At 37.8% G+C, this 15,392-nt stretch overlaps 1 protein-coding gene across 3 annotated transcripts in view; it reads left to right on the forward strand.

Moving 5' to 3' along the window:
• The window catches only part of LOC107723487 (protein Jumonji-like), a 37,575-nt gene extending 22,990 nt beyond the window's left edge, over positions 1 to 14,585 (forward strand). For 2 of the 3 annotated variants that reach the window (XM_016532129.1, XM_016532131.1), the window contains exons 6-15: positions 2,816 to 2,979; positions 5,512 to 6,502; positions 11,535 to 12,013; positions 12,101 to 12,193; positions 12,297 to 12,415; positions 13,171 to 13,241; positions 13,416 to 13,530; positions 13,613 to 13,718; positions 14,097 to 14,279; positions 14,428 to 14,585. In XM_016532129.1, coding sequence (XP_016387615.1) covers positions 2,816 to 2,979; positions 5,512 to 6,502; positions 11,535 to 12,013; positions 12,101 to 12,193; positions 12,297 to 12,415; positions 13,171 to 13,241; positions 13,416 to 13,530; positions 13,613 to 13,718; positions 14,097 to 14,279; positions 14,428 to 14,574 — 2,468 coding nt within the window. In that variant the 3' untranslated portion in view covers positions 14,575 to 14,585. The remainder of the gene's footprint in view (positions 1 to 2,815; positions 2,980 to 5,511; positions 6,503 to 11,534; positions 12,014 to 12,100; positions 12,194 to 12,296; positions 12,416 to 13,170; positions 13,242 to 13,415; positions 13,531 to 13,612; positions 13,719 to 14,096; positions 14,280 to 14,427) is intronic. The other variant, XM_016532132.1, reaches the window with a different exon arrangement.
• Positions 14,586 to 15,392: the final 807 nt, after the last annotated feature.

Below are 15,392 nucleotides of genomic sequence, written 5' to 3' on the forward strand. Positions count from 1 at the left end.
AAGACCCTTTGTAGGGGCGTGTTTGTTTTGGTGATTTCAAATATCAACATTGGCTACCAGAAATCACTTACTCTGCCTTTAATGAGCCGTGGCTATATACAGCCCTCACTGTCAGACTGACTACATTTGCTCTATACCATCCATATAATACAAGGTGCTCAATGTCTGAGTATGCACACATGCAAAAAAGCAAAGACTTTACAATATATAATATAATATAATATAATATAATATTCAAAGGCCTGAGGTCAGTAAGACTTTTTAAAAGAAATTAATACTTTAAGCAAGGATACATTAAAATTGATCAAAAGTGACAGTAAAGAAATTTTTAATATTACAAAAGATTTACACTTCAAATAATTGCTGTTCTTTTGAACTTTCTTTTCATCAAAGTATCCTAAAAAATTGTATTGCGGTTTCTACAAAAATCTTAAGCAGCACAACTGTTTTCAACATTGATGATAATAATGTTTCTTGATCATCAGCATAATTAATCAGAGTATTAGAGTGATCATGTGACTGAAGACTGGAGTAATTGCTGCTGAAAATTCAGTTTTGCAATTACAGGAATAAATTACATTTTAAATTATATTAAAACATAAAACATATTTTAATTTATAATGATATTTCACAGTTTTTACTGGATTTTTTGATCAAATAAATGCAGCCTTAAAAAAACCATTGAAAATATCTTATTGACCCCAAACATTTAAATGTTAGTGTATATTTATTTATAAATTTATACGTTCAAATAAATATTTCATATAAGTGTTAAAATATAAATTGTTTCATATGCTATATATACATAATTTCATGACTATTTATGCTATATTTATGTGTACTGATAATTATTTTCACATTCATTTTCATATCCCTGCTTATTATTTTGAAGCCAATCTGCCAAAACGACAGGTTGTGGAATGTGCCATTTTATGATGTAATAGTGTGGCTATAAAAAAGAAGATCAATGCCTGCTTCTACATCACTGCCTGTTTAGCCCCGCCCACCAATTCACGCATTGTAGTGTTAATAATGAGAGCAGCAAACGCAGGTCTACGCAGAAACCAAACAATAAAGACACTGTGTGGTGTCGCGTCAGTAAGAACTTGGTCGTTTTTTCACTTCATTTTACAGCGGATTTGTTTACAAACAAGACACAATTCGACGCAGGATTTTCAGAAAGATTGAAACTAAAAGAGTCTACAATCCGCCACGCCTATTCAAACGGAGCGTTGTGATGAGGGGGGTCAAAACAGGACAGAAAATAGCCTATTCTAAATTATAATGTTTTTTGATGTAAAAGTCTTGATAACATTATAAGTGGACCTCAGAGAAAAGTAATTCATGACCCCTTTAATGATGCCATTGGCCACTGTGCTTGTTTCCTCTTTCTCTTTAGATTTGCGCCCTATTTATTGCTAACAGATCAAAACAGGCCAAGCTAAATTTAGCCCTTTAGTCACTCCGTCTCCGTCATTTCAGTTCTTGCCCCATTTCTTTCTGTCTCTGGGTTTGTAACCGGACCCTAATGCCCACTCAGCAAAATCTGCAGTGTAATCTGACACCTGAGTAACCCAGTACTGCTCCACATACTCGACACATGTTTGAGGGGCTCCGGACAAACTACAACCATACACCCGTCACCTCGCTGGGGTTTCGAGGTCAGATTGGACCTCGAGGATAAACACAGTGTTTGTGTCTAAAACTGGGAACGGCTTTCAGGGTTATTAAATTTATATTATTTGTCTCAAATGCGCCCCATGCTTATGAGATACTTGAACACTGACCAAGAGTTTTTAGTGGAAATTCTCCTGCTCTAAATTCAGTCTCTGCGCGGTGTGTTGTGTCTGCATGTGGGATATCGTGCTGAAAGGAAACTGTGTGCTACCTAATGAAGATGGGAGTCGTGCTGAGCATCCATAGTTTATAACGAAACCAGAGCCAGTTCTCCTTACATATTGTACGAGACCACACGCTGAATATGACACTTTTATGTGCGCCATTGGCCGAGCTCCAAACTGTTTGAATGATAAGTTGTTCCCTCTATAAGCTTTCATTTACTAAAGTGACCCAAAGAGCATTTCAATGCTTGTTTAGTGTTTTACTGCTAACATTGTTCACAGTTCACCATCTATTTAGCTAATAGAGGCTTCTTTTTTCCATGTGCAATGTGGGTGGCTCTCAGGAAGAATGAAGATCTGTTACAGTAGATTTTCATGCAATATTATGTTGTTCTTACAGTCGAAAGCAAGAGATTCGTCTTTAGCTGTTTCTAAAAAGTGAGCACTTTTAGTGGCATTCAGTCATTTGTGTTACTGCGTTTTGGTGATTTATTGATGTTCGTCTGAGACCTGTAAGCAGCTTTGCTGTTACAATATTTGAGCTTTAAAATCCCATAAATTCTGGTGTGTTAGACAAGGCATCTATGCAGACTCTGTTAGCTGCTTGGCAGTCTTCTTTTTTTTTAGCAATTTACAAGTCAAGTGCACAGAAAGTGGAAAGCAGAGCAGTCAGGTACAGCAGGACCATTCAGCAGAAAGACTCAAACCTGGGTCTTTTTCCACTTTAGTACTAAATCATCTGGTTTAGGTCACCTAGGAGGGAAACCATCTGGTTAAGTCAGTCAATTTAGTGCCTATAACCATCAGGCATTGTGCACCCTTGTGCATTGTAATACAGACAAAAAAAACCCCATTAAAATAAAGACATAAATACATTTTCTTTTGCTTTTAGAAATTAAATATGCCGATATTCAACAAAATTTGCTAAAAGACTTCTTAACATTATATCTGTTGTATGCACTCTCCTCTACCAGTATTTAATGGGCAGACACGAACTGCTGAGGAAAACGAGAGCAGTTTAAGAGCCAGAGGGAGAGACGGGGTCCATGGGAAGGAGAAGAACACTGTAGCATCAGCTAGGACCTCCACTACACACAATCTAAGACCCACCAGGGCTGTACAAGAACAAAAACAACAGGTATGACTGGATTTCTGTTTTGTTTTGCATTGTTCAGACATTTTTCTGTATTGTTGTCCTATGACCTCGCCTTAATTTTCTTGTGATCTCAACATAAAAATAATAGTTTTCTCCCAATCTTGAGCTAATTTTTACAAGAGAAAAATAAGTATTGCTCATCATTTCTCTGGTCAACTGCAAAGCATTTATTATCAACTAATTTAATATCAAAGCATTTAATCAACATCTGTCAAAAATTATTCGGACATCCCAGTCCCTCGAGCTGCCTAGAAGCGAAATTGACCACATGTTTGCATCACTATAGTATTTACAACAATAAAGTTGTAGCTTCCTTCCCAAGTGTATGACACGGATGTGGAAGTTTTTCCAATTTTCCAATGCGGTGTCATTTGCCTCTGTATTACTGTTTGCTAATTCAGTCAGTACAGTACAGTACAGTGGTATAATAGAGACTAAGCAGGACCCGTTTGTGTTCATCAAAATTTCCTCCCTTTTCTGCCAGAGCGTCCTATGGGCTCGCAGAGCAGCATATGGTTAGCTTTACCCTATCCCTACTATCCTGCAGCAGGCCTATAGCAACACATGATGTCATCTCTCCTCCCCACTCTCTCCACACACAGTCAAATCCAGTGGAGTGTGCAAGTACCACATACTGTGTCCAGTTTTTTGTAAACATGAACTGTCTCCATGTGGTGGACCATTTGTAGATTTGTTGAAGTTTCTGTCAATAACTTTGGTTTTTGAGTCAAATGAATCGTCTCCCATCCCCCATCACATGCAAATGAAACAATCATAGTACATGGCCCAGGTCACGTGCAAGAGCTCCCCAAAAAAAGAAGGAACGGCTCCATTGAGCCCCCTAGTGGAAGAATATGGTCACTTTGAGAGTAAATAATTGGAGGTTGCTGTTATGCATTCAGTTTGAGGAAGTTGTGTTTGCTTCTTCTTGACAACAACACTCTCAGTCCTTGCCTTTAAATCACATGTCATCCGTAAAAGTAGAGCAAACACCAAACTCATGTTGTAGCACTGCAGAACCACAGTGTTTACTGTAGCTCAAACAATTGCAGCAGGATCATAGTTTTTCATTCCTGAGCAGTGCGTGTACTGATAAAATTGAATGAATTTAGTTTTTTTTTTCTTTAGATAAAAATTGAGTGATTTAAGTTGCTTTAGATAAAAGTGTATAGTATATACTAGGGGTTGAACGACTTCTGATTTTTTAAAGTTGACTTTTATGTGATGAAAGTCGAGTCGAAGTTGACTAGTCGCTCATGACGTCATTAATGAACAAATATGTCTGGAGCTGTGAACACCGGTCGGCGTGATTTTGCCAAGTAAGACATGTTCCTGCATCAACATCTTTTGCTGATCCTGGATCAACATTACTGTCCAAAAATACAGACTTAACCCAATCCCTACCCCTAAAACTAACCTTACCCATAATTTATTCCTAAAATCAGAGGGAAATTATAGCTGATTAACAAGGGTGTAGAAGCACCTAACCCTGATCGTAAGCCTAAAACAGATATTTCCTGAAAAGTTATCTCTCAATTCTGATTGGTTGATTGGAATGATGTTCCTGGATCAACAAGGATGTTGATCCAGGAATAATCTCACATGTCTTGTGGAGCGCTTTCAGAGTATGCATTTATTTTCCATTTTAACTGTTTGGAAACGGAACGTAAATGTAGAAGTCCTTCAAAGATTTCTTATCCTGTTGCGCCCTCTATAGGACCAGCGACTAGTCGACGTCAAGCTTAAAGCGTCATGGCAGAGCATTGAACTCGATTAGTCGATTAGTCGGTGCAGCCCCTAGTATATACATACAATGACGTTTTTAATTCAGAATTAAAATTCAATTTGGTATATTTTAATTCATAAATAGATGAAAAGCATTATAAAAAAAAAATTAGTTTTCCATACTCTTTTAACTAAATAATTGATATTAAAATAATAAAGAATTTAAGATTGCAATAAACATTTTAATAAAACTGCTCACTGTTTTTTGTTAATATTAATTTGTTATTAACATTTATATTCATTTAAAAAAAAACATTTGTCTGCAAAATCAAACTCGTGGTGCAATCAACATGCAGAAACATTAAAAAAGCATAAAACGGGAAATTATGCCATAGAGAGGATCCTTGAAGACTCTGTCAAGGTCAGTAAGTCTCTTTAAATATCAGATAAATTGACGAGGCAAATTTAGTTCAGGTTGTAAAAATTGGTGACCTTCTCCAAAAATGTAATGATATTTATGAATTATTAATTGATTCAAATGTTTACAAATAATTATTAAAAACTTCACAGTCAGTAAACTTTTCTTGAAAATGGAATGTTTTTTTTTAACCATATGAAACCAACATACTAATAATACTAGATGAATACTCAGAACTTATTACATGTGTTTTAAACTAGATAAAAAAAAATAGAAGTGACACAGCACCTTGTATGTTGTGTTTACTGTATAATCAGTTTTCTAGAGTGTAAATAAATGAAATAAAACAAATCATTTTTGTCATCCTTCAGGCCTCCAAAATGAATGGAACATCGGGAGCATCCGCTGTCAGTTCTAGGAAGACGAGAGAACTCCGCACTCCCCCGACCAAAGCTGTGAAATACCCCAAGGGCCATGTGACTTACACCAAAGCCAGACTGCTCAAAGAGGCCAAGCTCAGCCTGAGCACACATACACGCCACACCCACACACACCCTCAGCACTCCAACTCAGGAAAAGCCCAAACCAGCCACGCCAAGATGCAAAAACAGGTGCTATCACCAGCAACCGCTGGGAGGCTGTGTGGGAAGGACACTTTCCCACCCAGACGAAACGGACTGAGACAGTCAAAGAGGCAGTTGGAGTTAGCTGGGGTTAGTCTGACTGGAGCAGAGGTCGAGGCTAAGAGGGTCAAAGTACAAGTGGTTCCCTTGGAGACGCGGAGTAGGAAAGCAGCTCAGGAGACGCCGGTGAGACCGCAAGTGGCAGGATCGCAACGGCCCAAACGGGCCTTGGCGGGGAAGCTCATGTTCACCAAACAGATGCACTGTAAAGCCACCGTTCTGGCCAAGAACAGCCCCACTACCTCAACACAAGACATTTTAAAACCAGCCAACTCCCCCAAAATATCAGAGACCCCCAAAACAAGCAATTCACTAAAACAAGGCAATCATTCTAAAACAACTGAGCCCCTCAACCAAGCTGAGCCTAAAGAGCGAGGCCGGCGCAGCACGGAGGTCACGGAGGTTCCTGTTTTCTATCCCAGCACACGCGAGCTCCACGACCCAATGACTTATATGGAGTTTATGCGGGGGCAAGCGGAGGCGTATGGGTTGTACCGGGTTGTTCCACCGGCGGATTGGCGTCCTGAGTGTAAGCTTAAAGAGGAGATGCGCTTCGTCTCGTACGTGCAGCATGTGCACAAGCTGGGCAGACGCTGGGGCCCAAATGTACAGCAACTGGCCTGCATCAGGAGACACCTGCGGACACAAGGCATTAATATGGAAGAGCCTCCACTTATAGGTAAGAAGTGCTGGACAGGAAAACAATGTTTTGAAAACAGTGCTGGGGAGTAAATAAAAGTAGCAACGCTACTAACGACAGCTACTTTTTTAGTGGTGTGACAGAAGCTGCGATTTTAAAATGTGTGTTTTTGTCATTTGTAGCATGGGTAAGTCTGATTCATTATTGTGAATCCAATCATCTTTATTAGGGTGACCATACGTGCCATTTTCCCAGGATGCGTCCTGGCCAGGATTTCTATATTGCCTAAAATATCTAGGTTTTGGCTTTGTTTGCGTGTGCAGACCGATCGGTGTATGAAATCAAAGAAACATACAGACGGTTATGCTTTCGAAATGCTCTCGAGGAACTTTGATGTCAAACACTGATCGGTCTGAGCCGCTTTTAAGTCGAACACACCTAATATGTACGCGTAATTGCATCGCTTTGACCGTAGATCCCACCTTCTCACACGCCATGATTGGTCCATTATGTACAATGCTTGCATGTTATTGGTCAAACTACTTTTCGATCATTACCTTCAGCAAGCATGAAAACAGGAAAACAAAGCCAAAACAAATCCTGGCCAGGACGCATCCTGGGAAAATGGCACGTATGGTCACCCTATCTTTATCAGATGTAACATTTGAAAGTATGATCAGTTGACATAAATCAGTTTGTCATAAGCGTTCCTCTTTCTCTTATGCTGCATTTGAAAGTATGATTCGTTCTAGTGAATCAGTTTGTTATAAATGCATCTCTCTCTCTCATATGTAGCATTTGAAAGTGTTATTCCTTATAGTGAATCAGTTTGTCATAAACGCTCCTCTCTCTTTCATATGTAGCATTGGAAAGTCTGATTCATTCCATTCAAATCAGTTCATTTGGATGAATCATTTTATAGCAAAATATTTAATTAATTGCTCCTGTTCATCACTATTTTTTATTTTAATTTGGTTGTATTTTATTTTTTACTTGTATTGTGTATGAATTTATCTGTTTAGGTTTTGTCAGAAAAATATTGTTTAAATATAATATCATCACATTAATTATAAAAATATTTACCTTGTTATGAAACTACTTTGTTACTAGCTTGACTGCAGTGGAACTGCTTCAGATTATGAAGCAGAAGCTACAGTTTCAAAGGAGCTTTCCTTTTAATGGTCATAGGTCCAACATATTTTTATATTCATACCCATTACATCAAATTCTCTGTTAAATCCAGGCTACGTTGTCTTTAGTTGAAGTAAATTACATTAATGTCTTAGCTCAGACAATAAGTGGTGTTTTTGTACTGTATTAATATTCAGATAAGTATTCTATCTTCACTTGTAGGCTGTGCAGCTATATTTTAAGTGCATATCTATTGGTCATTCAGTCACTGACCTGTTCAATTTGGACAGATTAGCGAGCTCCTGATAGCAAAGGCAGCTTCCTTTGACGAGATTACACAGTGCATCTAGAGTAGGGCTGAACGATTTTGGAAAATAATCTAATTGCGTTTTTTTTTTTTACCAATATTGCGATTGCGATTTAATATGCAATTATTTTTTAAAGCTCTTTATGTTTTGTATTATTCAAAAAAGACAAGCTATAAATCATTGTATACAGGTGCATCTCAATAAATTAGAATGTCGTGGAAGAGTTCATTTATTTCAGTAATTCAACTCAAATTGTGAAACTTGTGTATTAAATAAATTCAATGCACACAGACTGAAGTAGTTTAAGTCTTTGGTTCTTTTAATTGTGATGATTTTGGCTCACATTTAACAAAAACCCACCAACTCACTATCTCAACAAATTAGAATACTCCATAAGACCAATAAAAAAAATGAAAATAAATAGCCTATTAAGTCTAAATATTTAAGTATTTGGCGCTGTGATGAACATCATAGCAAATACACAAATCTGAATGGCTGTTTAAATCATTTAAACACGATTCAGAAACCGGAAGTAGTGCAGCTGCTTTGTTTACAGGGTTTCCATTATTATTATTATTATTATTATTATTATTATTATTATTATTATTATTATTATTATTATTATTATTATTATTATTATTATTATTATTATTTCTGCAGTTTAGCGCCATCTGCTGTCAGAGAGTGAAAGTGCGCTTTCATTCAGTGCGTCTCTCACATGTTCCGCCATGTGCTTCTCGTCCGCGCTTGTTTACATCAGAGTGCGCACGCATCTTTCATGCAGCATACGGCGGTGTTGTGCATTTTGACCAGTTGATGGGAAAAGTATTCTTAAAATGCATTCTAAATTCTGAATAATTTGTAATATATAATTATTCACGGTATTTAGAAGTGCCCACGATAACAATATCGTGCATATTCATTACCGTGATATATCGCATTACCGAATACCGGCACAAGTCTATCCGATATTTACACGGGTCCTACTTCTTGCCTTATCGTAGGCAGATGTTCCGCAGACGTTTTGTTTTTTATCCGCCATCTCTATCTTTCTGTCGCTCGGCTCGGCTAATGTCCGTCCCATGCACTGAAAGCTCTCTCCTCCACATCACGAGTAGACACGCCCCTTATTGCTGATTGGCTACAAGTTTGTTTTGCTATTCGGCCCGAATCAGTTTTCTAAAGTGTTTTTGAAAAATCACATACCCTGCCTTGAACCGAAAAACCAGGAGGGGCTATCAGACTCCAATTATGAATGACAAAATAACCTTACAAAAGTCATACATTACACGGCTGAGTACACAGGGCATAGTCTATAAGTGCGTCAATTGGGACGCAACTTATGTAATGATTTCTATCAGTGGAGAGTTGCATCGAACACAACAGTTTGCACGACAGAACTGGATTTAAAGTCCAGAGCATGATGCTGCAGGTGCTTATACTTCATGCATGTTATTTTTTTCCACATATGAGTTGTTCATACCCACTAACCTCATCAGCTCAAAGCTGTCTGTTTTACCTGCTCTCCATCCGTCCACCTCCTCTCTGTTATTTTAGGTTGTGAGAATGCCGTCACTCCGTGCCTGCAGCTTTTCCTCTCTTCATTGTCATGTTTGTGAAGGATAGATGGTGTTGTTTTGTGTTCAGTGCTGGAGTGCGGCCCTGGGCTTCCTGTTGAGATCTTCTTCATCACTTTAAGCGGTCATCTGAGGATGTGTCTGCTTTCTTTATCATTCACTGCTCTTCATGGCTGGTATTTGGATTTTTAAATTTTTTTTGCATGCTCCTTATTTAGCATTATGTTTGATATATAATTATTTTTACTTTACGAGTTGTTAAGATGCTCAGGCTGACATTAACATTTTTGTTGTATGTTGTTGTGGATAAAGGTCTGCTTGCTTTTTTGATAATGAGTTTAACTTTTAATTTAACACTTCATGAACTCACTTAATATATTCATTTTACGTTACAATAACACCCATTGCTTTATCTAAAAACGCGAATGTCCAAGTTATATTTCACCCTAAAAAAAAAATAAAAAATAAAAAATTGAAATTATATTTAGCATAAAGAAAATAACGCATAAATCTTAATGACCATTTTCATGATAATTAAGCTAATTTCTTCTTAAATATTTTTTATTGTAATGTGAATGTTTTGTTTTTTTAAATGCAAAATGAAAAGATTATTCTTAATATTGTAAAGAAATAATAATAAAATTTTGGGCTACAACAATATGAGGAAAGTGCTGTTAAGCAATACATTTTGTCACAGGAATGCGAAAAATTAAATGAAAATCTTTCTGTTCAGTCAGTCATTATTTTCTTTTTACAATGAAATATTATAATATAATATTATTATTATTATAAAATCTAAAATATTATTTATAGAAAATATCATATTTTCATATTCATATTAAACTAATTCAAATTACAATAAGTTACCTAAAATGAGGACAGTGTTCTTAATTAAAAATAGATAAATTACTGCTAAATTAGTACTAAATTACTTTAGTTTTTAATTAATTACTTTACTTTAGTGACAAATGTGCTAAATTACTAAAATATACTTCATTTATTTTCTTTTTTTGTGGTGAAATATGTCCTGGACATTTTTTGACCGTTTTCATGAGATTCATCTTGACATTTGGAGTCATAATCACCTGCTCAGTCAAAACGTCTCTTCGAGTTTTACAACAGCTTCCTTTGAACGCTTCAGTTTTACGATGTATACATAACTAGCATTAAATCAACTTACAGCCAGTAAAGACAACATGTTCCTCCGGTATGTCATCAACAAAGGCTTACCTACTGTTTCCTCCCTCAATGTTTAACTTGTTATTTATATATCACAGACAGAAATAGGGTGTACAACGAAGTGTCCAGCAAAGAGCACATTATATTCCTCCGTTGCTGTGGGATGGGGCAAACCCTGCCGTTTGATTGCTCAGTTTCAGGTAGGAAGTTGCGTAGAGGGACGTCACTGAGGAGTGATGCCTGTTGAAAGTGGAAACAGCAACGGTTTCATTGCCATTGATTTAAGCTAACAGACACAATATTTATGAAACAACAAACAGCCACCCACAAATAGTCCATAAACAAAGCATCAGGCTGTCTTTGAGTTCACATGAACAACGGTTAAAGTTACTCGTCGTCAGGCTACAGAAGAATACCATAATTCCTCGAGCTATAAGAGAGCGCGGACGTCTCCTTATGCTTTCTCTCGCCTACTTTGATGTCATACACCGATCGATCTTCAAGTCGAACACACCTCTTTACTCTCGCGTGTCACGTGACCGAGTGTAATCGCAGCCTCTGAAAAATCGCGGGGTTTTCATATCGCGATATTATCGCGAATGCAATTAATCGTTCAGCCCTAATCTAGAGCCAAGACAGATAGACGGCTTAGTCTGGTCTCTTGTTGACTGAATGAGGAAAATCATCTAGGCGATGCCAGATAGAACCACTGCCTCCTTGCCAACCTCAAATCCTTCTTTAGTTTCAGTGTGCCACTCAAAGCCTGTGACTAATGGGGTATGTGCGCATACATTTAGAGATAAGAGTGAAGGGAAATTAAAGAAACAGCCATTTGCAACGCAGTGATTTATTTGTATCCTTTTTGCGTCCTATTAGGGGGCTGTGAGCTGGACCTGGCCAGATTCTTCCAGATCCTAAATGAAATGGGGGGAATGCAGCAGGTGACAGACCTGAAGTCGTGGGGCCGTCTCGCCGATCTGCTGGGCATCCCACGCTCGGCTCAAGATCGGCTGGCCAAGCTCCAGGAGGCGTACTGCCAATACCTGCTCTCCTACGACTCCCTGTCCCCAGCCCAAAGGACCCTGCTGGAGAAGGAAGTGCTGGCGGAGAAAGAGGCTCTGGAGAGAAGAAGTGGGCCCCTAGAGGGCCAGGGAGACATATCCCAGCATGCCGCTCTGCTGCTTCCACGCTCCGAGCCCAAAAATGGGCTGGTGAACGGAGCGTTGCACCGAAGCGGAGCACGTGAGCACCTCAGAGAGCTGGACCCCATGGCAAAGACCACCCGGCAGAGAAGACTAGAGAAGAGAGGGGAGGAAGAAGGGGTGATAAATGAACATCACAAGTGCATATACAGGGTATTTTTGCTTTATTTTTTGGATTTATATTTATGAACATGGTCTTTTTTAAGCATCAGTCGTTCATTGTTTGTCCATCTTTCACAGGGAAAGTCGTTCTCTCTGACGACATTCTACAGGGCAGCCAGGAATACTATGAACATGTGCTTCAGCAAAGAGCCAGACACTGCTGAAGTTGAGGTACATCTTCATGTTGACAAGCTGTTTTCATCATGTTTTTCTATGTGCAGAAATAAGTGATGTTTTTAATCGTGTTCACTGTCATGTCTTTTAACTGTTACAGAGGGAGTACTGGAGATTGGTTGAGGAAAAGGAATGCCATGTTGCTGTGCACTGTGGGAGGGTTGATACAAAGACTCATGGGAGTGGATTTCCTGTGGGCAAGTCTGAGCCATTTTCAAAGTAAGGGTTTTAAACATTTTACATTAAAGGGATAGTTCACTCAAAAATGAAAAATTTGATTCTGTCATAATTTACGCACCCTCCATTCGTTCCAATCCTGTATGAGTTTCTTTCTTCTGCTGAACACAAAAGAAGATATTTTGAAGATTGTTGGTAACCAAACTGTTGATGGTAGCCATTGACTTCCATCAAAATCGAGTAATTTTAATAGGATACATGATCTGAAATTTTGTGTGAGGATGAAAGATTTCCACACACAGATTTCCCAACGGGTTCAAGTTGGTCATGCAGATTCACCATGTTGACCAACACGAAGCTGCTTGCTTTGACAGTGACGTCTGCGTGAGCTTTGCTTCATACATCGCTACACTGTTGACAACAGACAATGGATCTTTTTTGCCTGTGCAATTTATCAAATATGACTGCACTATTGTTAAATTATGTGTTTTTAAATATTAACTTTGAAATCTTGGTGTAAAAACATAGGAAATAAGCAGGCACGCTTAAATATCCAATATTGGCTGATATGTACAAATTAACACCATTAACCTTTTTATTGACATTTATAAATGTATAAACTCTGTTGAAAATATAATACCAATTAATACTATTACTAAAATGCAAAAATGCTTTATTAGTATATACAACCTTATTGTAAAGTGTTACCTGTAGAAGATAACCAAAATAGGAAAAAAATAGTTTTTGTGCATTAAGTATTGTTAGACTTTAACTTTGATTTCTTTTTTGCTCTCAAGGCATGGATGGAATCTTACTGTCCTTTCCAATAACTCAGGATCCATCTTACGTCATCTTGGTGCTGTGCCAGGTAATGTTTTCTGAAAAACAAAACTTTCACGCATACAATAAAACTCCTTGATGATCAAGAGTTAAATTAGAATCCCATACTAGATGATTTAGAATGATGCGTATATTTGATCTGCTTTCGAAGCTGATGAATCTGTGCAGCAGTAAGTGTTCATCTGTTTGTGTTTGCATGAAGGAGTGACCATCCCCTGGCTGAACATAGGCATGGTCTTTTCTACCTCATGCTGGTGTCGGGACCAGAACAGCCTTCCGTATATCGATTACCTACACACTGGTGCTGACTGCATTTGGTAAGAGTTTAAAGAGATTGTTAGCTGCGATAAACTGAACCCGAATGGCGTGTTCCCTAATAAATGTCTCTCTCATCCTCAGGTACTGTGTTCCAGCTGAAGAGAAATCAAAACTTGACAAAGTAGTACACACACTGCTACAGGCTAACGGCACTCCAGGGCTGGAGATGCTAGAGAGGAACATTATGGTGAGTTAGGAACATAAACAGGTTTCTCTTAAAGGGATAGTTCACCCAAAAATTAACCTTTTTGTTATAAGTTACTCACCTCATGCTGTTGTTTTAATCTCTTCTGTGGAAAACACAAGATATTTTGAAAAAACGTTTTTTGTCCATATAATGATGGTAAATAGGACCCAAAACAACAGTGGACTTTTATTGTATGGACAAAAAAAAAAAAACGAGACATTTTTCAAAATATCTTCTTTTGTGTTCCACAGAAAGCAGTAAAACTGACCATTTTTGGTGACTGTCCCTATAAATTCACCCTCTTTCTGTAATGTAAAGGAGAATGTGTTTTGATGTGATGTTACTTATTTCACTTTTATCTCTTCATCCTCATGACAGATTTCTCCAGAGGTGCTCCGTCGAAAGGGGGTGAAAGTGTACCGGACAGTGCAACAGAGTGGTCAGTTCATGGTATGTTTCCCAGGGACCTTTGTGTCTAAGGTGTGTTGTGGCTACAGTGTCTCAGAGACAGTGCACTTCGCCAACCCCCAGTGGATGAAACTGGGCTACGAGGCAGCTAAGGTGAGAGACTCGATGCAGGGATGGACAAAGCCAGCTGGAACTTGGCTTGGTTCAACTCAAATAGAGCTGTATTTTTGTGAGTGAGGTTTAGCCTGTTTCCTGTGGGAGTATGGCGCTTTCACGCTCGTGTGTCGTGTTTGCTTTGCAGGACCTTAAACGGCGTCGTATAGAGGAGCCTTTCTCCACCGAGAAACTGCTCTACCAGATCACTACATGTGAGCGGGACAACAAGCAGCTCATGAATGCAGTCTCCAGTCTCATCAAAGATCTCAGGTCTGTCCGAAACACATCCTGAGGCTTGTTTTGACTCGTTTATTGAGCTTCAATGGCCAGAAACTCAGACAAATTCTAATTTCTTTCTTTGATGACCAGTGTTTTTCCAATTGCATGTTGATTGTGGTTATTTGAAGTGAGGATATTATGGAGCAGCAGATTCATTATATCATTTACATCTCTGCATTTAGCGACTTACGAAAGAGTAACTAAAGTAATTTGTCAAGTAGCCAACAATATTAGTAATATACAAAATAAAAAGATGCATTAATATATATTTAAAAAAAAAATCCACCTACAGAAAATAATTGATCTATATAAAATTTTAAAACTACTGTAAAAAACAAACAACGTTATTAGGGATTCATTATTAAAATTCAGATTTTAATTTTTCCAACACACATTTTTGTTATAAAATTCTAAAATATGTGATCAAAATAAGCAAAACAGTAAAACTACAAACTAAAATGTATGTACAAGTGCAAGTTTACTGCGTTATAATATGTAGTATGAAAAATGTACAATCATTTTTATTTTAGCATTTTTTAGCATTATTAAATTAATACCGTTTTTAAAGATGAATATTTTTTAGATACAGAAAATTTTCCGAATCTCAGTCTGTCTGTAGGGGCTGTCTGCTTATTGAGTTTATTTAACCCATCATAATTTATTGGAACTGCGTGAACTAGAGTGACTACTCACCTTAATGTTGTTCTAAAGGCTTGTTACTTAACCCTTGTGCGTCAATTAAAAAAAGTTACACATAGGTCCATAGTGGACAAAAATGTCCATGTCAAAAAACTGTCATAAAAATTTGAAGCTTGGGAGCACAGAGTTAAG

Source organism: Sinocyclocheilus rhinocerous, unplaced genomic scaffold (assembly GCF_001515625.1).
Source record: "Sinocyclocheilus rhinocerous isolate Xijiao unplaced genomic scaffold, SAMN03320098_v1.1 scaffold241, whole genome shotgun sequence".
Lineage (NCBI taxonomy): Eukaryota > Metazoa > Chordata > Actinopteri > Cypriniformes > Cyprinidae > Sinocyclocheilus > Sinocyclocheilus rhinocerous.